This window comes from Pelobates fuscus, chromosome 1 (assembly GCF_036172605.1).
Source record: "Pelobates fuscus isolate aPelFus1 chromosome 1, aPelFus1.pri, whole genome shotgun sequence".
Lineage (NCBI taxonomy): Eukaryota > Metazoa > Chordata > Amphibia > Anura > Pelobatidae > Pelobates > Pelobates fuscus.
The window spans coordinates 423,273,764-423,296,230 of NC_086317.1; the positions used below are offsets into that span (position 1 = coordinate 423,273,764).

A 22,467-nucleotide genomic window follows, 5' to 3' on the forward strand; every position below is an offset into this window, starting at 1 on the left:
GAATTGTACGCCATTAGTGAATGTGTGTTCATTACGTTTAGACAGCGTCTACACATTACATAAACCCAATCCACTGGTAGAAGCTATTTCATATACCGTAAGTAATGTGCATAGGCATTAATATTTTACTTGTTTGGTTGTGGAGAACACTTTTAGCAATGTATTGTATTAGTGAAATGGCCATTCCTACTTGTGCAGTTAGTTAGAAATGCTCACTTTTCCGACTTCGGATTGCTTGGGTAGACTGCAAGTGAAGTTTTGAGTTTGGTTCCATCTTAACCATTCACGATAGAGATTTTCTGTGACCATCAGCACATAAAATGACTCCCCTATATTAATCATCGACTAGTTAGAAAGATTTTTAACTCTACTCCTATATAAAAAAAAAAAACACAGAGCATGCCAGTCTGATCGAATGAGGGCACAAAAATAATTTCTAAACAAGGGTCACATAAATCCATGCAGGCACACTGTGGCTTGTGAAAATGCTGTAATAATGTTCTAGTCAAGGAGATGTCAGGGATTGCATGCATCATTTAAGTTTTACATCAGCACAGTGACATATGCAAAATACTCCATAAGGCACTGGGTTTGTTTCAGAGACCAATGATGGACAACTACTGAATGGCAGATGTACAGGCCTTGGCTATCACCATAATCTTGCACACCGGGGAACTAAAACTAAATTTAATTAAAATCTAAAAAAAAAAAAAAAAAAATACAAATGATACTAAACTCTCATTATTCATTCATGCACAAAGTCTGAATCACAATAACCGAGAAGCTCTATAGTGAATGCATTAAAACACTTCTGAGTAAGTAAAGAATTTCTTAATACTGAAAATGTGAGATTAGTGATCTATTTCCATATACACCATCTGACAACAAATTGCTTTTTAAAGAACTTTTCAGAATTCAAAGAATTCATAAATTTCCATGCTAAACAGGTATGTGATCACTGCAGGTGGGGGGCACCTTGCAAAATACTTACACATATAAAAAATGCAAAGACTGCATCAGGTGAGATATAAATATAAAGCACATTTTCAGTATGGACTGTGAAGAAGCTGTAGGTAGGGGGACAAGGGGTTGAAGCTTTGGAGGAATTGGGACTGGTCCAGTCTTCAAAAAATCTGTTGCTCAAACAGAATCTTCTCAAACCCAGATGGAGGCGTGTGATAAAATTCACTAAACTGACAATCCAATATTGCACTGTCATCAACTGGAGAAACAAAGCAGGTATACAACTGGTTAGGAGGATGCATTACGCCAGACCTTATTGAAAAATAATTATATAACAAAATGCTTTGCTATGAAAGTAATGGTTTGGGTATTTAAATTAAAATAGGCATGAAATTACCTTGCATGGTAGATTTACAGTAAGGCATTGGAAAACCACCTGTATAAACTTTATTAATTCAATTATACACTCAAAGTACTAACAGTCAAACTGTTCAATGGGGGAAGCAACTTGAACAAGCAGAGTTAAATATATATGTAAGGATATACAGTGATTATTGATCAGTAAATGCATATTAACAGATAGCTAATTTCCACGATAAATTATATATATATATTTGTCCTATCACTGTATTTGTTATCGTGGAAATTAGCTGTTAATTATATATATATATATATATATATATATATATATATATATATATATATACATACATACACACACACATACACACACACACACACACACCCACACATTGAACAAAATTATAAACGCAACACTTGTTTTTGCCCCCATTTTTCATGAGCTGAACTCAAAGATCTAAGACTTTTTCTATGTACACAAGAGGCCTATTTCAAATATTGCTCACAAATCTGTCTAAATCTGTGTTAGTGAGCACTTCTCCTTTGCAGAGAAAATCCATCCACCTCACAGGTGTGGCATATCAAGATGCTGATTAGACAGCATGATTATTGCAAAGGTGTGCCTTAGGCTGGCCCATGATCATCCTGAAGAAAGTACAAAATGCGGACTGAAACGTTGATGCGTAACCCCTTCAGGACAGAGTCAATAGTGCACATTCTGATCAAAACAAAATGTAAACAAAAACTGGAATTTGCGCTATATGTCTGTTCAGGCGTAATTCACCTCTTTCATATTAAGTGCACACACACTTATTATATATCATTTTGTTCAGGAGAAACAGGGCTTTAATTTATCATTAACTATTCATATAAAGAACATAATTTATTATGAATAAAAAATTTTTAAAAAGTGAGAAAATAAGATTTTTTTTTAAAATTTGTATTTCCGTCTGACATTTTAGCTGTGAATGTCATAATACTGTTAAAAAAATGCACATATTTGTAATCAGCAATGTCTCACGAGTACAACAGTACCCCCCATTAACAGGTTTTATGGTGTTTTCGAATGTTACAGGGTCAAATATAGAACATTCCATTTTCAAATAGAAATTTGCCAGATTAGTAATGTTACCTTTGAGACGGTATGGTAGCCAGGAATGAGAATTACCCCCATAATGGCATACCATTTGAAAAAGTAGACAACCAAATGTATTGAAAGTGGGGTATGTTTAGTCTTTTTTAGTAGCCACTTAGTCACAAACACTGGCCAAAGTTAGCGTTCATATTTATTTGTGTGTGAAAAAAGCAAAAAAAAAAACAAAACAAATATTTGACCAGTTTGTGACTAAGTGGCTACTAAGAAAGACTGGACATACCCAACTTGCAATACTTTGGGTTGTCTACTATTGCAAATGGTATGCCATCATGGGGGTAATTCTCATTCCTGGGCTACCATACGCTCTTAAAGGCAACATAACCAATCTGGCAAATTTCAATGTCAAAAAAATGAAATGCAAGCCTTATATGTGACTCTCTAACTTTCCAAAACACCATGAAACCTGTACATGGGGGGTACTGTTATTCTCGGGAGACTTCACTAAACAAATTTTAGTGTTTTAAAACAGTAAAACATATTACAACAATAATATAGTCCATAAAAGTGCAGTTCGTTTGTAAAAACAAATGCAAAAAACGTCACTTTTACTTAAAATATCATCATTGTAATACAATTTACCAGTTTGAAACACTAATATTTGAGTTCAGTGAAGTCTCCCGAGTAAAACAGTACCCCCCATGTACAGGTTTTATGGTGTCTTGGAGAGTTACAGGGTCAAATATAGTGCTTGCAAATTAAATTCTCTGCACTTTCTCCCTGTGTTGTCAGGCATGTCAATCAAATTTTAATTAATCAAATCACCTAATTATGTTAAAAGATTACTTAAATATACACGTAGAATTTTAATTTATATGCATTTATAGGTATTTAAATTCTACGTGTATACTAATGTAATCTTTTATGTAATATATATATATATATATATATATGCGGTTATTTGCATTTTATATATAGATAGATATATATATAGAATGTCATTCTAAGTGTATTTTGTTACACACACACACACACACACACACACACATATATATATATAACAAAATACAGTTCGAATGAAATTACATATGAATATATAATTTATATAAAATTTTGTTTCAATATTTTATTTAATTTTATTATTTTATCTATTGATTATTGTAATTATACATATATATATATATATATATATATATATTTTTTTTTTTTTTTTTTACAGATCCCACCAACATATTGATATTTGATATTTCAGACAGTCCCCCTGCTGGCAGATCCACAGCCAGCTATAGGGGGCCATGTGATCACCCTGGGGGCCTGATTTGCCATGGGAGGGCTGCCTGGGCTGTGAGGCAGTCCTCCCGAAGCGGAGCGCCGGGAAGATAAGTAACCCAGGCGCTCCAGGGCTCCAAGCCCTTACGGCGTTCTATGCCGCCGCAACGGCTTTAAAGCCCACTTAAAGCGGGACGGCATAGAACGCCGTTAAGGGGTTAATGGATCTTCAATAAAAGTTTATTATTTTACTTCAAAAGACCGTGAGCGCAAGCTTCCCTATTGAACTGTTATATATACACACACACACCACCCCCCCCCCCCCAATACCACTGTATGAAACCGTTGAAAAAAAATAAAGTTAAATTAGAAACACTCACTACTTAAATGAGGAAGTTACCACTCCCTTTTGTTAAGTTTTCATCTTTCCATGCAGTGATACACTACATTTTGTCTTTTCGCTTTTTCCCCCCCTTTCTATACTTCCATTTATAAAGCAGCATATTTCACAAAGACCGTCAATGGTGACATTCCCACTTGCTGTGGCCTGGGTGTGCAGCACTAGGAATTCAGGAAAGAAAATGGTGACACTTGGAGCTTTCCAGCACAGGTGTCACCATTTTCTTTCCTGAGTTCCTAGTGCTTCATATGCAATGCTCAAAAGCACAACACTGATGTCTACGGAGGATGCTGCAAGATCACTCCTCACAATGAGCGAGATGACATTGGATTCCCAGTGTTGTCACTAGCAATGACTGTTGAAGTTGCCAAAACTTAAATGTACACATTATGACAACTTGGACATTTACGATAAGATGTAGTAGTTGTTACTTGGTCTTATGATCGCTTTTGACTGCACTAAAATTGTAATACAGTCTATATTACCAATACACTTATGGAATACTCAGTTTTTGATGACAGACGATTTAAAATTGATCCATTTATCAATACTAGTTTACTGATTGGTGATCACACCATTTCCTATATATTTTTTATTCCCTGTATTTTATGCAATCAGATGTGAGGGAGTCTCATTTTATGAGCTGTTGCAAAATACCATAGTGCAGTGTATATCTGAGCATGACCTGTTGTACACTGATGCCAAAATTATGTTTTTGGCTCAGAATTATAAGATTGCATATGTCTTGCTTATATTAAAAATTTACTACCATTTCTCTACCTCCAGTAATCTTAAAGTGACATATACGATAATGTTATTGAATCCGCTAGTAAAACCAATTCTATTTTAATAAGTTGTGTGAAGGGGCAGCATTAAAGGGAGATCTCCCTCTCATGCTGCAATAGTGCAGTGCAGAGTGCTTAGAGGCGTCTAAGCGAGTATATGAGCAACCTCTGTAGAAGTGTGACAATCACATGACTAACACTGCTCTTGTTCCTACAAGAGGACTGCTCGCTCAAAACCCTTTACCAAACCCTGGTCTTATAAAGACATCAACACAACTTGCTTCTTAAACACATTCAGCCTGCAGCAGGGGAAATTTCACCTACACAGAGGCAGGGGCGGCTCTAGACTTTGTAAGGCCTTATGCAAAACTCAAAAATGAGGCCCCCAATAACACCATTAGTGAAATAAATAGGGGTTTCCTTGTGTGTTTATAAGGAGCTGTAGGTATATTGAATGACAAGCTTGCAGCGTTGGCTACAGCAAGGTGGTTTCTGTATTCATCTTCAGAGGCTTGCATTGTCGTGGCTCCCTATGCCGCTATGTTGTGAGCTATCGGACAGTAGTTATTGCATAATTTGCCATTAACAAATTGCATTTGCAATGATTTATACACGATTGCTGGGTATGGTTGTATAGCCTGGCAGTCGTGTATACATAAGTGCCAGTGTGAAGGGGTTATTGGAAACAAAAATTAAAATTTTGGTTGGGCTTTTAAAAAAATAATTTACCAAATAATAAAGTTGCAGATAAGAAAAGAACATTATAGACATTTTCCCCACATATTCTATAATTCTTTACATGTATATTATCATATATGTGTTTCCCTGTGTATTGTATATGTATAAATATAATATATGTTGCTTGCAACTTTATCTTTATCTCACATTGCATACACACACACACTAATACATGCACACATACATGCATATGCATACACAGACACAAATATTGACTAATACAGACGTACAGTCACAATGTGTATTTATCGGTCTGTGTGTACTTCTGAGTGTGCCTGGCATTTTCTACCTGTGACTATGAGTAAGTAGCCTTGTATGTGAATGTATGTGTAGGTTTGTGTCTGGGACCGTATGTGTGTGGTAGCTGCTTGCTGTATTTTTGTGTATATGGGGGGCTGCCTGTGGCTTTTGTGCATTTTGTTTATGGTGAAGCTATGTTTTATACCTTTGTGTGTATGATGATTGTCTTCAGAGGTGACTGTAACAGGGTGAGTAAAGGTGTAACTGTGGCAGAATGAGTGTGACAGGGTGAGGGAGTGAGTGTGAGCATAAGGGAGGGCAAGTGTGACATGGTTTGAGGAGGGGGTGTTACAGGGTGAGATAAGGTAAGTATGACAGGCTTAAATTGTTAATGTGACAGGGTGAATGTGGCATGGTTGGGGAGGTATCACAAGGCTGGCGGGTATACGGCATTATTGGAGTGAGTGGGATAGGGCAAGGGGAGGTGAATGTGACATGATTGAGGGGGTTAATTGACATGGTGAGTGTGGCAGAGTGATGGGGTGACAGGATTAGAGGTGTTAATGTTACAGGGTGAGTGTAGCAGGGTTAAGGGTGAGTTTGGCATGTTGGAGGAGGGAGCGTGACAGGATCAGGAGGGGTTAAAGTGAGTGGCAGGGTTAATAGGGTGACAGTGTGTGTGGAAGGGTGACTGTGTGGAGGGAGGTGACAGTGTGTGTGCGTGGAGGGGATGACAGAGTGTGGAGGTTGGGTGATAGATGGCAGAGTGTGGGAGGGAGGGGGTGACAGAGTGTGCAGGGGGCGACAGGTGGCAGAGTGAGGGAAAAGGAGGTGACAGGGGGCTGAGTGAGGGGGCAAAAGGGGGCGATTGGTAGCAGTGGGAGGGAAAAGTAACCTCGCCACTGGCTTTTAGAGGGGCCTGTTTGCCAGCCTCCTATCCTGTGGCTATGGCCCCAGTGTTAAAGCCTGGTTGAAAGCACCATTTGTGCCTTTTTGGACTGGTACAGTAACACTTCAAACTCCTGAAGTGGTTTGAAGCAGTATTCGAAAAAACACGTGGCAGCAGGTAATAGAGTTAATACAGTATTGGACTCAATTATCAGAGGGGAGGGATTGTGTGCTGTGTGTGTCGTGCCTTGTAACCTCATTGTTATTGGTCTGTGATGTTGTAAATCAGTCTACCATCAGGTCCATGTGCGCGTAGCCCTTGCATGGGGATTGTCATATAAGGCCAAGTGTGGCTCCCATTAAACTGAGATTTGTTTACCCCTTCATGAAGTCTTGGCTCATGTTTGGGGGATTGGAGAACTATATTCACTCTGGGGATTGCTATATCACTATACTCCCCTGGGTATATCCACTATACTCACTAAGCTCTTGTAAGAGCTGTTCCTGCTATGCTCTCTGGACTAGGAGAGGTCTACCCACTGGAAGCTGGATCCTGGTCTTGGGTCCAGGGTGGGTGGAGCACAGCGAGACCCCAACCAAGCTGCGGCGGTTTGTGTGGTTTATGGTGGTTATGGTGTTCCAGTGCAGTGCTTATGGTGTTCGCAAGTGCTAGAAAGCACAGATTGACGGAGGTATCCAGTCGGGGTGCTAGGCGGTCCGTCACATGTACAAATACGTTTTTTTTCTATACGTACCCATTTCCAGCACTGATCTCCCTCGGTGCTGGGTCTGCATGCAGCCTCCTGCAAAGTTACCCGACAGGCGAGCGCTGCAAGTGCATTAGGCCCTCCGCATAAGAAAGCATTGCTGTAATTTTACCGTCTCTGGATGTCCCCATGCAGAGCGTGAGGACGTCCACCGTCAGTTAGGCAACCAAAAGTTGCCTAATAAGCAAGAAGTGCCTCTAGTACCCTGCAATGAAATATTGCAAATTATCAGAAACTGCAATAATTAACATTGTAGGGTTAAGGGGACTGGGTTACTGCACTCAGACCACTTCAATGAGATGAAGTGGTTTGGGTGTCTATAGTGTCCATTTAAACCTTAGTTCAAAATCCCTATACCAGTGTGTAAACTGATGCAGGGTAAGCCAAACCTTTGCACTGTGGAGTGCCCAGATGTTTATGCCATTTTTTTCTGATGATGGTACAAGCTTGGTGTTTCACTCAAGTCTCTGATTTTTAAATATTACAAAATGTGATAAAAACAACAACTGTGTTTAACCTAAAAGCTACCACTGTTTGTCACATAAAGTAACAAGCAAACAAAAATGATAGCAAAACAAAAGTAGCAAAAAAAATAAAACATTACCATAAACAACAGGATAAACTGTTCCTCTGATACCGGATGCTGGACAATGCATATTTTTGCCATTCAAATATACATTTAATTCTACGTGGTCATAAGTGATACCCTGAGAAAGGGAGAAGGAAAAAAAAAAGTGTAAATAACTTATACAGAATGAACATTTTAAATTACAGAACTTACAAACTCTGAACCCCAAAAAAGCATTGACATTTCTCCCTGTAATAACAGAATGTATTACTCCAGCGACATTACAATAGCTACTCACAAGACATTGTGGCGAGCATGTAGAAGAAAATAAAAAATGTTTTACTTTTCATACATGGCAAGTTATGTAGATTTGTAGAAGAACACAGATCTTTTATATGTAGTGGTGCAGTTTTCTTGCGCACTCATACACCCCAAATAAATAATAAAAAATGTTTTAAAAACGGTGTACAACTGTGCAATATGTGACCCATCAAACACCAGACAGTGGTAATCACAAAAATATAAATCTTATGTAATTTTAGATTATGCTAAAAGAATAAAATGTGAAAGCAACTTGCCATCTATACGCTGCTAAATAGTTAGTTATTATGAACAGACAACTGAATGCATAAAAGTCGTTAATATTACCATGTTGAAATAAATTCTCAAAAATATAATTTTTCATTCGGTCTAGCTACACTGGTCTAAATGTAAAATCTCCATTCACCATGTAACGAATATGTTCCTTAGGGTTATAAATAGCCTGCACCCTGATGTACTACATCAACTGGTTATCATGTACTTTATTACCCATCAATATTAGTACTACTATTGGCAATTAGCCTCCGGAATAAAGCATTTTTTCCCCCCATTTAGCACAGTTTTTGTATTGTTATAAAAATAAACACAGTTTACGGGGTATTCTAGCCATTGTACTGCATAAAAGACATTAATGTTGCCTCAAAACACATACATTTCTTATCATTATGTGGCCTACTTCTGACAGTGCTTGTATACCCCTGGGCTATGAAATGGAAAAAACTACGTAGTTCAGTGCACAGAAAGTATTTTACTGTTGCAGGTTGCTCGGCACAACCCTACCTGGGAGCAAAACACAAGCAGATACAGTGTGGCAGAGCTAGTTACAAAGCACATCTGCCAAGCTATCCAACTGGCCCCATAGTTGGTCACCAAGGTTATGTGAAGGGCATTTTAGGCCAAAATAGCAAAATTAGAAGAAGAAAAAAAATCCTGATAGATTTAGGATTCTGAAATGAATTATTGCCACAAACCGTGTGGTTATTCAGGTTTACCCTGGATGCATGAAGGTGGATAAACCAGAATAACCAAATCAACAATAAAACCCCTGTTATGTCACATATTATTCCTTCCTGCTACAACCGAAAGTTAGAAGGAAACTGTACATTTGTAAAATAGATTAGACAGATTCAAATTAACGTACACATGAGCAAAGTTATTATGGCGTGATGCGTTCAGCATACATATCAAAGATATACATTGTGCTTTTCTTTAACAAGTTACCAAGTTTAACAAAGAACACTCACCACCACATCACCTTCCTGGGGCAGACTATTTGCTGGGAGTCGGCTTTTCTCCTCATTGTTGTGATAAATGGCTCCATCATTTCTCATTACTAGACTATGAACATCTCGACCAAGAGGTACCTGATTTAAGTTTGCCTTTTGCGTCGCGACTCCAATACCCCATATCCCTAAAAGGTCAGGAAAAGATTATGTTGCATTAATACAACTATTAAAATTATAATATAGGATGCAGGTATACAAATCAACGAGCACTACAATGTAAGAAATATCTGGTACACTATTGAAATAACAAATCGAAATTATGCAGAAAGAGCAATTTTAAGTAAAGTCTTACAATATGGAGCAATTAGTAGGAATATAGTTTCAATGGTGCTTTCTCCACCTCTAGAACTTTGTACAACCACTAAGATACCTACATATGGATAAAGGCGTAAGTAAAAATCTTGTACAGTTAATTTTAAGGTCACCAATAAGAATAAAGTTGCTGAGCCAGTTCAGAAACTAGCCAGACAATTGTTTCGCCGGTCAGGCAGCTTATCATGAGGGACCTGACCAGTGAAAGGGCTTGTTTCTGAACTGGCTCAGCTACTTTGTACTTATTGGTGACCTTACCATTAACTGTACCGTTATACAAGAGCTTAACCAGTTTTCTTGTATTATTCTAATATATCACTGTGATTTTGAAGAATACTTTCTTGATTTTTCAGGGATTAGTAGCTAAAATTAGAGTTGTTGAATAACGCACTTTAGTTGAGATGCCTTCGAAGGCATGTTAAGGGCTCAATTTATCTTGGGAAGGATTTCACTCTCTCTCTCTCTGTTATTTTATCAGAAACTTTTCTGACAAATTTGACCTTCTAGTTTGCAATAATCACTACAATATTTGTAATACCTATAACCATGTCAATTCTCATTTAACTTACAATTGAGGGTGGGTGGGTGGGGGGTTAAAAAATAAATAAAAATTATATATATATATATATATATATATGGAGGCGGTGGGAGGTGGCGGCGTCATGACGTGCAGACGTGCTGAGGCGTGCTGACGCGCTGACGGCGTGATGACGGAAGAGGAGGGGCGGCCCGCCATGTAATGGTGCGCCCGGCGGGAGACGACCTCGAGAAGCACCAGGTCTCTTTCTCTCCAATATCGTATGCCATCAACTGAAAGGGGTCATCTAGAACTGCAGAAATTTGGAAATATATCGGGGGCAGTTTGACCTCTCGCAGCCTCTAATCATTAGAGGGACAGCCAGCTTCTCAACCATGCTGGATTCCAGGACTCCCGTGTCTCAGCTCTTAATGATCAGCCACGCTGAAAATTGATACGGGACAACCGGATCTTCAGAGACGCTTTACTGTGGTAATATATATCAGCCGCCGAGCTGTCTCAATCTGCTGTTTCAATCTAATCTAATCTGTAGCCGCAGAAAAAAAAAAAATACAAACCAGCCGCTGAGCTGTTATAATATGAGGCTGCAGTTTATTCTACTTTGGAGTTGTACCTGCTGACATAAAATACTGTCATAAAATACTGACATACAACGCTGCAGTTGTAATAATTGGAGGGAAAGGGAAAGGAGAAAAAGAACTTTTTTTTTTTTTTTTTTTTATTTATATTTTTTTTTTTTTATTTTTTTTTTTTTCTTTTCTTCGTTTTTCTGATGTGAATTAATACTCATTTATTATATATTTAGTCTGGTTACTTATCCCAATTGGGGGATATATTTTGTCAAAGTCAGATTATATACTTTTTTATTAAAGTCAGCCTACCTATTACTGGAGTGTCTGCAATTTAGTTAATTCCATACTATGGCTGCTAAAAAGGCACAAGACTCAAAATCCTCTATGAGGAAAGAGAAAAAAGATACATCCCAGGACAAATCTCTGTCAACGTATTTCTCGCCTCAACACAAAAGTCTTAAACAGAAGATGAATGATACTGATGCTAGCTTGGAAATCCTTGACTCAGAGGCCAATAAGGAGCCTTTAACAATTACTTTCCTATGCTCTACCCTAAAGGACAATCTACAACAGATAAAAATGGAACTCGCCGCAACTGCCGCAGAAATAAAATCAGAAATAAAACAAGAAATAAATGTACTAGCGGCAAAAATAGATAAATTTGAAGATCAAATTAAAGATTTGGAATTTAATGTAAAAAATCTAGCAGAAGAATGCCAAAAGGCTCACCATAAGATCGCAGATCTGGAACTTAAAATGAATGATCTCGAAGACCGGTCCAGACGTAAAAACTTGCGCTTTAGGAATATCGCAGAAAAGGGAAGAACGGAAGACCTAAGACAAACCTTGATGGAATATTTTTCAGCTCTGGGCGTGGAGTATAACTCACACAATCAGTATATAGAAAGGTGCCATCGACTATTTAAACCTCAATCCATTCAGAACGAGGCTCCGCGAGACATCATTGTATGTTTTATCACTTATGATTTCAAAGAAAAAATTTGGAAAGCTGCAAGAGAGAATCAGTTAACCTCGGGGTGTTTCCAAAATGTAAAAGTGTTCCAGGACCTATCGTTTGAGACGAGAACAAAAAGGAAATCGTTTAGCGCAGCTACTCAAATTCTTAGACGACATGAAATAAAATACAGGTGGCTCTATCCTCTCAAAATAAGTCTGTCATACGAAGGGAAAAGAGAGCTATTCGAGTCCAATACCAAATTAATAGACTGGCTGAAAAGGAACAATTTGACTTTGTAAATAGATGATCTAAGGGTTAAGGTTGGGGTCGGAGACCAGAATATATATGCATATTTTTTTTTTTTTTTTTTTTTTTTTTTTTTTATTTTTTTTTTTTTTTTCTCTCACGGTGCCCTTCGGTCTAGGGCTTATGGGTGCAATGATTGTTATGAATTATCAATAACCTTCCCCCTCAGGGTTAATGGGTAGAAAGAGAAAGGAAAGAAGGAAGGGGGAAAAAGAAAGGAAAAAAAAAGGAGAAAAAAAGAGAGAAAGTTTCTTTTTTGAAAATTTTACATTTCTACCCCTAGAAGAGCCTAATGAAATGGTCACTGAGGATAACAAGCCCTATTATAGGTTTTGAATATTGATGGGTCTATTGATAACTTGGCAAATTCATGTGTGTTAGTAAATGGTTGGTGCAGCACAGTTGAATTTAACTTAAAATGACACTACTTTAAAGGAATGCTTGATTTTTAAGATGGGTGTTAGGTTAAAAGGTAAAGAGAAAATGGAAATAGTAAAGGTGCACAAAGAAAATATAAATGACAGGGTGGAATAGGAATAAGATATTGAAGAAAGAAGGGGGAAGGAAACTGTAAATTAGGTGTATAAACGGTCAAATTAATATTAAGATGGCTCCTTTTTTATACCAACACAAATTGATATTTTTTTTTTTTTTTTTTTTTTCCCCTACAACAGTAATGTGTGTAATGTCACAATTATATAAATAGTTACATATTATGTAGTTTAACACTACTGTGGAAGGATACCCACGGGTATATTCGGTTTCACAGTGATAAAATGACACAATATAATATAATAGAGGGACACATTGATAAAACGACATAACACAATATAATATAGCGATATATTTTTTATGAAATAGGATATGTTTGAATATCTTCACGAGGTTAATAAACATTTTTGGCTAATCACGAATAGTATATTTGCTATATAATAGCCTCAATAGTAGAATAATAGCCTTAACAATAGAATAATTTAAGAAATTGGTCACGGTGTAGATTATGGGGACACACAATGTACAAATTATGATATAAGTTCTGTTTGAAAGATAATTTTTTTTTTTTTTTTTTTTTTTTTTTTTTTTTTTTTTCTCTCCTCATTTAGATATTAGTTATAGTTGACTTTGCTAGGACAGCTCGCTGGGCCTAGTGGCCGGCTTGCCCCTCTTGGTGTAGTGATACTACACTGTTTCCGTTGATCTCTATTACTACCAGAGATCTACGGTTAATTCTTTTTTTTTTTTTTTTCTTTTTTCTGATTTTTTCTCTAGCTATCGGCTGGATGAAGATGATGGATCTGTTTCGATTCAATTTTAACTTGTTTGTGTTTGGTGTAGTCTGGTGTCTTGCTGTGTTGTTTTTTTTCTGTCTGTTTTTTCTTTTTTTAGAGCATATGAATTTTTTGATAAATCCAGGACAACAAAAGATATTAAAATTCCTGCATATGGATACTGGGGGTTTCTACATAAGTATATTCGAATAACTTATTGACAAACAGAAATGTTAAAATTTCTATCTTTAAATGTCCAAGGGTTAAATACCAATAAAAAAAGGAGCAGATTATATGATACTCTTGGGGAACATAACATTCAAGTGGCATTCTTACAGGAAACACATTGGCTGCAGGGTCTTAAGCAAAGATGGGGTGGGGACAAATTTGTTAATATAGTTCATGCTTCCTTAAGAGACAAGAAAAAAAGAGGAGTTGCAGTTGTTTTCAACAGCAATATAGATTTGCAAATTGAATATATCGAATTGGACCCAAAAGCTAGATATATAATTATCGTATGTGTAATGGATAAACTGTCCTATACTTTAGTAAATGTATATCTACCGAATGTCGACCCTATGACAAAGTTTCTATCTATAATGGATAGAGTTGATAAAGTATCTAAGGGATATCTAATTATAGCTGGAGATTTTAATTGTGTGGCGAACCCTAAAATGGATAAGACATATACTCCGACTACTTCAATTGATAAAAGAATGGTCAAACAGTCTAAAAAATTTAATAACATTTGTAAACAATATAATTTACATGATATTTGGAGACTATTACATCCACTGGAAAAAGACTACTCCCACCAATCGTGTGTGCATGGCTCATACTCACGTATTGATCTATGTCTATTAGACGCTAATACGATACCCTTATGTAATTCAATTGAAATTAAAGAGAGTCTATGGTCTGATCATAGTCTCATTCTAATAGACTTTGGCAAGAGATCTTCTAGGGTACGCACTACTTGGAGACTGAATGATGCTCTTATCAATGATACGAAAAATAAGGAAGAATTAACCCAATTATTAAAATTTTTTTGGTTAGAAAACAGCTCCTCTGATACATCGCCGGCAAATAACTGGTGTACACACAAATCAGTTATGCGAGGTTATCTAATTAAATTAGCCCATATAACGAGATCTATGAAGGGTAAGACCCTATCTGATCTGTATATCGAGTTCTATAACTTGTCTAAGTTAAATAAACAAAATCCATCTGCAGAAATGAAAACTAAAATAAATGATGTACAAAAACAAATTAATTTAAAAGTGGAAGAAAAAATTAAATTAAATATTTACAAATTAAGATTAAAAAACTATTGTACAGGTAACAGAGCTAATAAAAATTTGTCAAAAAGACTACAAAATTACCACGCAAAAAATCGAGTAGAACAACTGATAGATGGCCAAAAGGTCTATTCTACACCCGCTGCAATAGGGGAGAGATTCAATCAATTTTATGAAGATCTATACAACCTCAAAATGTCCCCTAATCTAATGGATATTCAAAACTATTTAGCGGACACTCAGATCCCAAAAGTTTCAGCGCATGATCTATTAATTTTAAATAGGATTATTTCGGCTGATGAAGTTAAATTCCAAATAAATAGACTCCCTATTAATAAAACCCCGGGCCCTGACGGTTTTACGAATTTATATTATAAACAGATGCAGTCCTTATTAATCAATCCTTTAACAGACATGTTTAATCAAATAGCTCTAAACAAACTTTTTCCAACTGAATTACTACAGGCTAATATTATTCCGATATTGAAACCTGATAAAATTAGTAACAACCCTAGTAATTATAGACCTATAGCTTTGATTAATGTGGATATGAAGATCTATGCGGCCATAATTGCTGACAGAATTAAGACTATTATTGCGACATTGATTCATCCAGATCAGATAGGGTTTGTCCCGGGTAGGCAAGCATCAAACAACACTAGAAGAATAATTGACACTCTAGACTGGGCTAACAGATATCGGATTCCCTTCCTGGCCCTGTCATTAGATGCCGAAAAAGCATTCGACAGGGTCGGGTGGGGTTATCTTAGCGAACTTCTTATTGCGTTTGGGTTCACTGGATGGATACACGACGCCATTATGGCTCTGTATTCCTCCCCTACAGCGAGAACGGTAGGACCAAATATCACAGCAGGGTGGTTTGCACTTAAAAACGGCACACGACAAGGATGTCCTCTTTCCCCCCTGCTGTATATCTTGTCTATTGAGCCTTTGGCAATCAATATTAGGAATAATCCTTTGATCCAAGGTGTCCATACGAATTCGATGGACGCTAAAATATCATTATACGCGGACGATGCGTTACTCACTCTTACATCCCCAGAGTCTTCTCTAAAATTTCTAATGATCGAAATTAATAAATATTCTACAATTTCGAACTTTAAGCTAAATATAACCAAATCCACAGTAATGTATGTGAATATGAACAATGACCTGGTAAACACTTTAGCCCACGCCTATAAATTCGTATGGACAGACTTGGAATTAAATTATCTAGGACTATATATAACTGCCAAAGTGACAGCTATAATGGAGAGGAATATAATGTTCTTTATGAGAAATATGAATCTCAAACTAAAAAGATGGAAAAATTTAGAAACTTCCTGGCAAGGCAAAATAAATATTATTAATGCGTATATATTGCCTAAATGGCTATACTTATTCTCTATGATTCCACTCAAAGTCCCTGGGCCCTGGTTGGCTATGATTCAATCCAGTTTCAATAATTTTATCTGGAATAATAAAAAACCTAGAATTGCTCAAAAGATATTAACTAGAAAACTGTCTAACGGAGGTTTAAACTTTCCTAGTATTACCTACAGTTATCATGCTAATATTATTAGACATATCTACCTCCTTCAGGACCCTGAGCAGGTCTTAGAATCATGGTATACTATTGAATCTGAAATGGTCCAAACAGATAGACTGCAACACTCGATGTGGATAGTTACAAAGAACTCTCTAATGAATTTGTTTAAGAACTCAACGATACTATTCCAAATCCTAGAAGAGTGGTTATTAATTAAGAAAAAACTAGCCCTAGGAAATATGATACCCAAATCATGCACAATTGACATACTGCAAATTCTTATAGAAGATCTTTCTTTAAAGAATTGGGCTAACGCTGATAGAATAAAGTTTTCACAAATTATGCAAGGAGATAATATTTTGCCATTTCAGAGCATAATTGATATTTTCCACATTCCACGCAGGGAAATTTTTACTTATCTGCGGATAAAAAACTATATCCATAAAAATGTGCTCAAATCGTCTTCTATCTATGCGAAAAAGTTGGAAGTTATATTTAAGTCTCAACCCATTAAAAAGAGCATGTCTGTCGCCTTATCAATGCTGGAAGTTCTTAAAGAGTCCCCATATAGTTTGATTAAGAAGTGGGAACAAGATTTAGAACTGCAAATTTCTTTAGACGACTGGAACTCCTCTTTGAGTTGGGTGAATAAATATATCCATTGTCTGAACCTGTCGGAATGCCACTTCAAAGTTCTCTATAGATGGTATTATACACCTGCTAGACTAGCTAAAATGTTTCATTCTTCTGATCCAACTTGTTGGAGATGTGGTAGCCATTTAGGTACTTACATACATATCTGGTGGACATGTCCAGCTGTTAAGTCTATCTGGTCTTGGGCGTTTAATATTTTCTCATTAATGACTACAAACAGAATTCCGGAGAATGCTGCTTCGGCTATTTTACATCTGAATTTGTCTTTCGATTCACAAAGAGATTTCTGTTTTGCCATTCATTCTTTGGTTGCGGTTAAAATCATTATCGCAAGACACTGGAAAGTGTCTAAGTCGTTTGAAAAAAGACTATTGATAGACCAAATTAGATTCCAATTATCAATGGAATATGAGTTGATCAATAATGCGACTTTTACCTCTAAGAAAAAAAGATGGTATTGTGAATGGTTAGACAAATATAGTATATTATTTGGATAGTTCTACTATGGCTATAGTGGATATCTGTATAGATAGAGAAAGAAGGGATAAAATTAAAACAGAAGCCAATAACCTCAGTTCATGGAAAGGCAGTGGTTTGTTAGGATGCTCTAAGGAAATTTTTTTTTTTATTTTTTTTTTTTTTTTTTTTTTTTTTTTTTTTTTTCCTTTTTGTCTGTTGTTTTTTTTTTTTTTTCTTTTTTCTGTCGTGGTCAATCTATGTTAGTATGCTGCTATGCTGCTATGCTGGTTTATAATTGAATATGCGATTACTGTGTTTGATTATGTACCATCTATCACTTATATATTTGTTTGATACTTGTGTACACTTGTTGATCTGTATTAGTTTCAGCATACTCGTTGTCTATGTTAAATAACAATGAAAAACTTTTTCAATAAAGATATAATTAAAAAAAAAAAATATATATATATATATATATATATATATATAATTTATTTATTTTTTTCATTTATTTTCTTTTTAAACATTTATAAAAAAAAATGAATATTTGTTAGCAATGCTGCAGGCATAATATATACATGAATGTGTCCTCTCTTTCATTTAAAATAAAATGTTTGGCAGGTTGACAGTTTATTTCGCATGCTAGATAGAGTAAATTAGAGTTTTTATTCCATTGGTTTTGACAAGTTCTGCACACTATTTTGAGCACTAACCTGTCGACTGAACTTTAAATTCAAAGTAACTTTTATTCTGGTGAAGAGGTGCATTGGCAAGACAGGCACCAGTACCACAGATACGTCTTCCATTTTTCACAATAACAACATCTGTCCCTGAAAACAGAATATAAGGATTATTTAAACAAACAGTTAGCAGTAACAGAGGACACCAATGTATTAATTTACAGGCTCTCATGTCTTTAGCCCGCCTCTATAAATAAATAATAGAGGCTTATGTTACCGTTCAGTAATCTAATAATCCATAGTGACTCTGATAATACCAATTCACTAAATAGAATGGAGGGTATTTCTAGAACAGAACACAGTGGGAAGAGTTTAAAAGACAAGTACCAAACTGAAAATGTCTTGGTCTTTAACCCCTTAAGGACTCATGATTGAAATTTTCTGTCATGTTGGCTTTCGACTTGTGAAGCTGTGTCCTTAAGGAGTTATATGTTCAGATGTAAGAAGTCCAAACTGTGTGTGTGATAGAAGGATGAGCAGTTCTAAGAATTAGGGACCCTTACAATAAAAAAATTTATGAGACATCACCAACACTGGTATTTTATATATACACACACTATATTCATAAAATAATTTTTAAGAACTCATTACCCAAATTAGCAGTTTAGACTATAAATGTCAAATTTAAGGAAAAATAGTCAGTCATACTGGAAGCATAGCTGACCTAAATCTTTCCATTTTGGCTATTTTGGCTTTAAATTTGAAATTCACTTTGAATTCCTGACACTTATCACTTTACTTTACAACCCTGTATTAAAAAAAAAAAAAAAAAAACACGAGCCACAGTGCATCTCTTCAAGTGTTGTAATCCACATCCCCTAGATGTGTTTGCATGCTGGGAATTACAGGATTCTGCTTGTGTCAATCACAGTTAAAATGACTGTGGCAAAAAGTCTTGCAGTCCCAAACTACAAAGATCTGTGATGGTAACTGCATACGCAGCAACTCATATCCATTCTGGGAGCCAGTATGGTAAAGTTATCCTTCACGTAAGCTTATCTTCTAATTTTATATTTGTTGCCGATTTTATATGAGACTCTTTAAATAGACGCCAGTATTAAATTACGAATATTATCATCTTCAAATTGTGCCAATATACAGATTTGCATTCATAATAAAAAATATTTATCACACACCGATGATTGGTAATGCCTTTATGGCTGCCTAGATAAATCTCATTCCATTATGTATTTTTTTTCCAGTGATAGAAAAAGATACCATGTAAATATTTTCCATTATGTATCCCCTCCATACAATTGCTAGGTGTCTAGTTACACCTCCGGTACCAATGGAATTAAACTTGGTACGTGTAGCATTTGGAAGTGAAATGATGAAAATACAGGCTAGAGGCACCATAACCACTTCAAATCACTTAAGTGGTCATGGTGATTGGAGTAATCCTTTAACTCATTTGCCCCCTGCTACATATTGGAACTGCAGGAATGAATGGGCAGAACGGTTTGTGGAAATGAGTAGGCAGAATTGTTGGGAATGAGTGGTTGGTTGTTGGGAAAGGGTAGGCAGGGCGGTTGGTGGGGAAAGAGTGGGCAGGGTGGTTGGTGAAAATTAGTTGGTGGGAATAGGTGGGCAGAGTGGTTAGCCAGAGTAAATGGTTGTTGGGAAAGGGTGGTTGGCCGGAAAGAGTGGGAAGAGTGACTGTTAGGAATGGGTGGTTAGTGAGAATAGATAGATGGTTGCTTTGGAATAGGTGTTTGTTGGGAATGGGTGGGCTGGGTGGTTGGCGGGAGAGAGTGGGCAGAGTGATTGTTGTGAATGGGTGGTTAGTGAGAATGGCTAGATGGTTGTTGGGAATGTGTAGGCTGGGTGGTTTCTTTGGAATGGGTGGGCTGGGTGGTTAGTGAGAATGGATAGATGGTTGTTGGGAATGTGTAGGCTGAGTGGTTTCTTTGGAATGGGTGGGCTGGGTGGTTAGTGAGAATGGATAGATGGTTGTTGGGAATGTGTAGGCTGGGTGGTTTCTTTGGAATGGGTGGGCTGGGTGGTTAGTGAGAATGGCTAGATGGTTGTTGGGAATGTGTAGGCTGGGTGGTTTCTTTGGAATGGGTGGGCTGGGTGGTTAGTGAGAATGGATAGATGGTTGTTGGAAATTGGTAGGCTGAGTGGTTTCTTTGGAATGGGTGGGCTGGGTGGTTAGTGAGAATGGATAGATGGTTGTTGGGAATGTGTAGGCTGAGTGGTTTCTTTGGAATGGGTGGGCTGGGTGGTTAGTGAGAATGGATAGATGGTTGTTGGAAATTGGTAGGCTGAGTGGTTTCTTTGGAATGGGTGGGCTGGGTGGTTAGTGAGAATGGATAGATGGTTGTTGGAAATTGGTAGGCCGAGTGGTTTCTTTGGAATGGGTGGTTGTTGGGAATGTATGGGCTGGGTGGTTAGCGAGAATGGCTGGATGATTGGTGGGAATGGGTTGGCTAAGTGGTTAGTGAAAATGGCTAGGTGGTGGTTGATGGGAAAGGGTGGGCTGAGTGCTTAGTGAAAATGTCTAGGTGTTTGGAATAGGGTGGGCTAGTTGGTAGGAATGGGTGGGCAAGGTGGTTGGTGACAATGAGTGGGTTGACTAGCTGGGCGGACTGACTAGTGGTTGCTGTGAATAGGTGGGTTCAGTGGCTGCTAGCTGTAATAGGTGGGCTCAGTGTCTGGTGGGCTGATTGCTAGCTGTAATGGGTGGGCTCAGTGGCAGCTAGCTGTAAAAGGTGGGCTCAGTTTCCGTTGGGCTGGTTGCTAGCTGTAATGGGTGGGCTAGTTGTAGTAGGTGGGCTTAGTGTCCGCTGGTTGTAGTGGGTGGGTGGGCTCAGTGTCCGGTGGGCTGGTTGCTAGCTGTAATGGGTGGGCCAGTTGTAGTGGGTGGGCTCAGTGTCCGCTGGTTGTAGTGGGTGGGTGGGCTCAGTGTCCGGTGGGTGGGCTGGTTGCTAGCTGTAATGGGTGGGTGTGCTCCGTGCTGTGTACGTTGTGCTAGTTGTAACAGGTGGGCTGTGTACGTTGTGCCGTGCCAGGTAGGAGGGGGCGGTTGATGCCGTTTAGTGCGGGCACGGTATACAGGTCTCACCCATATGCTGTGTGTCCAGCTGCACGGCCGGCATCTCTTTGAGCGGGATGTGTCCGGCTCCGCCGTCCCCGCAGCAGCCGAAGCAGCACATTACGGACGACATGGCGAGAGAGAGCGAGTACAGAGCGGCCAGCTGATCGCACACACTGGCTGCGGGAGCAGGAAGACGGCACTGGCTCTGTCCCGGGAAGTATATAGCGCCACCTGTCGGCGGGGAGGACCTGCAGGAGCGGTGCCACCCAGCGGACTATACAGAGCCAGGCATGGGGATGGATCCTGACCAACAGGATGCCAGGGTCCGGCTCACTGCATTCTGCATAGACACTGATTGATTCAATCAGGGAAACAATAAGTTAGAATTCACAATGTGGGCTGATTATGCAAAAACAAAATGGATTTGGAAGTGGTTTTAAAGGGATGCTAAAGTGTTAGGAATGTGGCCCCTTGTTTTTAAAAGTACAGCATAAAAAATAAAAAAAAACAGCATCCCTCTACTATACTAATTCTTAGTCCCCCCCCCCCCCTCTACTAAACCCCAGTCCAACCCCTCTATACTAAATCTCAGTCCAACCCCTCTATACTAAATCTCAGTCCCCCCTCTACTAAATCTCAGTCCCCCCCTCTATACTAAATCCCAGCCCCCCTCTATACTAAATCCCAGCCCCCCCATACTAAATTTCAGTCCCCCCCCCCTCTATACTAAATCCCAGTCCCCCCCCATACTAAATCCCAGTCCCCCCCTATACTAAATCCCAGTCCCCCCCCTATACTAAATCCCAGTCCCCCCTCTATACTAAATCCCAGCCCCCTCCCCCCCTCTATACTAAATCCCAGTCCCCCCCTATACTAAATCCCAGTCCCCCCCTATACTAAATCCCAGTCCCCCCCATACTAAATCCCAGCCCCCTCCCCCCCTCTATACTAAATCCCAGTCCCCCCCATACTAAATCCCAGTCCCCCCCTATACTAAATCCCAGTCCCCCCCCCTATACTAAATCCCAGTCCCCCCCCCTATACTAAATCCCAGCCCCCTCCCCCCCTCTATACTAAATCCCAGTCCCCCCCTATACT

At 38.1% G+C, this 22,467-nt stretch overlaps 1 protein-coding gene across 1 annotated transcript; it reads right to left on the reverse strand.

The window, feature by feature from the left end:
• Window positions 1-844: 844 nt before the first annotated feature.
• SPRYD7 (SPRY domain containing 7) lies at window positions 845-21,556 on the reverse strand. The gene is made up of 5 exons (XM_063428800.1): window positions 21,397-21,556; window positions 18,306-18,422; window positions 9,637-9,803; window positions 8,108-8,210; window positions 845-1,222 (listed from the first exon to the last, which is right to left on the reverse strand). Exons 1-5 carry the CDS (start codon window positions 21,497-21,499, stop codon window positions 1,125-1,127), a joined length of 588 nt encoding a protein of 195 aa, XP_063284870.1. The 5' UTR covers window positions 21,500-21,556; the 3' UTR covers window positions 845-1,124.
• Between the last annotated feature and the right edge of the window lie 911 nt (window positions 21,557-22,467).

Excerpts from the sequence above, each read along its gene's own strand:
- SPRYD7 (XM_063428800.1), bottom strand. The coding sequence starts at position 21,499 with ATGTCGTCCGTAATGTGCTGCTTCGGCTGCTGCGGGGACGGCGGAGCC. Across the intron at positions 9,804-18,305 it reads ATTTAAAGTTCAGTCGACAG|GGATATGGGGTATTGGAGTC; the intron begins GTTAGTGCTCAA and ends CTGACCTTTTAG. Across the intron at positions 1,223-8,107 it reads AGTTTATCCTGTTGTTTATG|TTGATGACAGTGCAATATTG; the intron begins GTAATGTTTTAT and ends TTGTTTCTCCAG.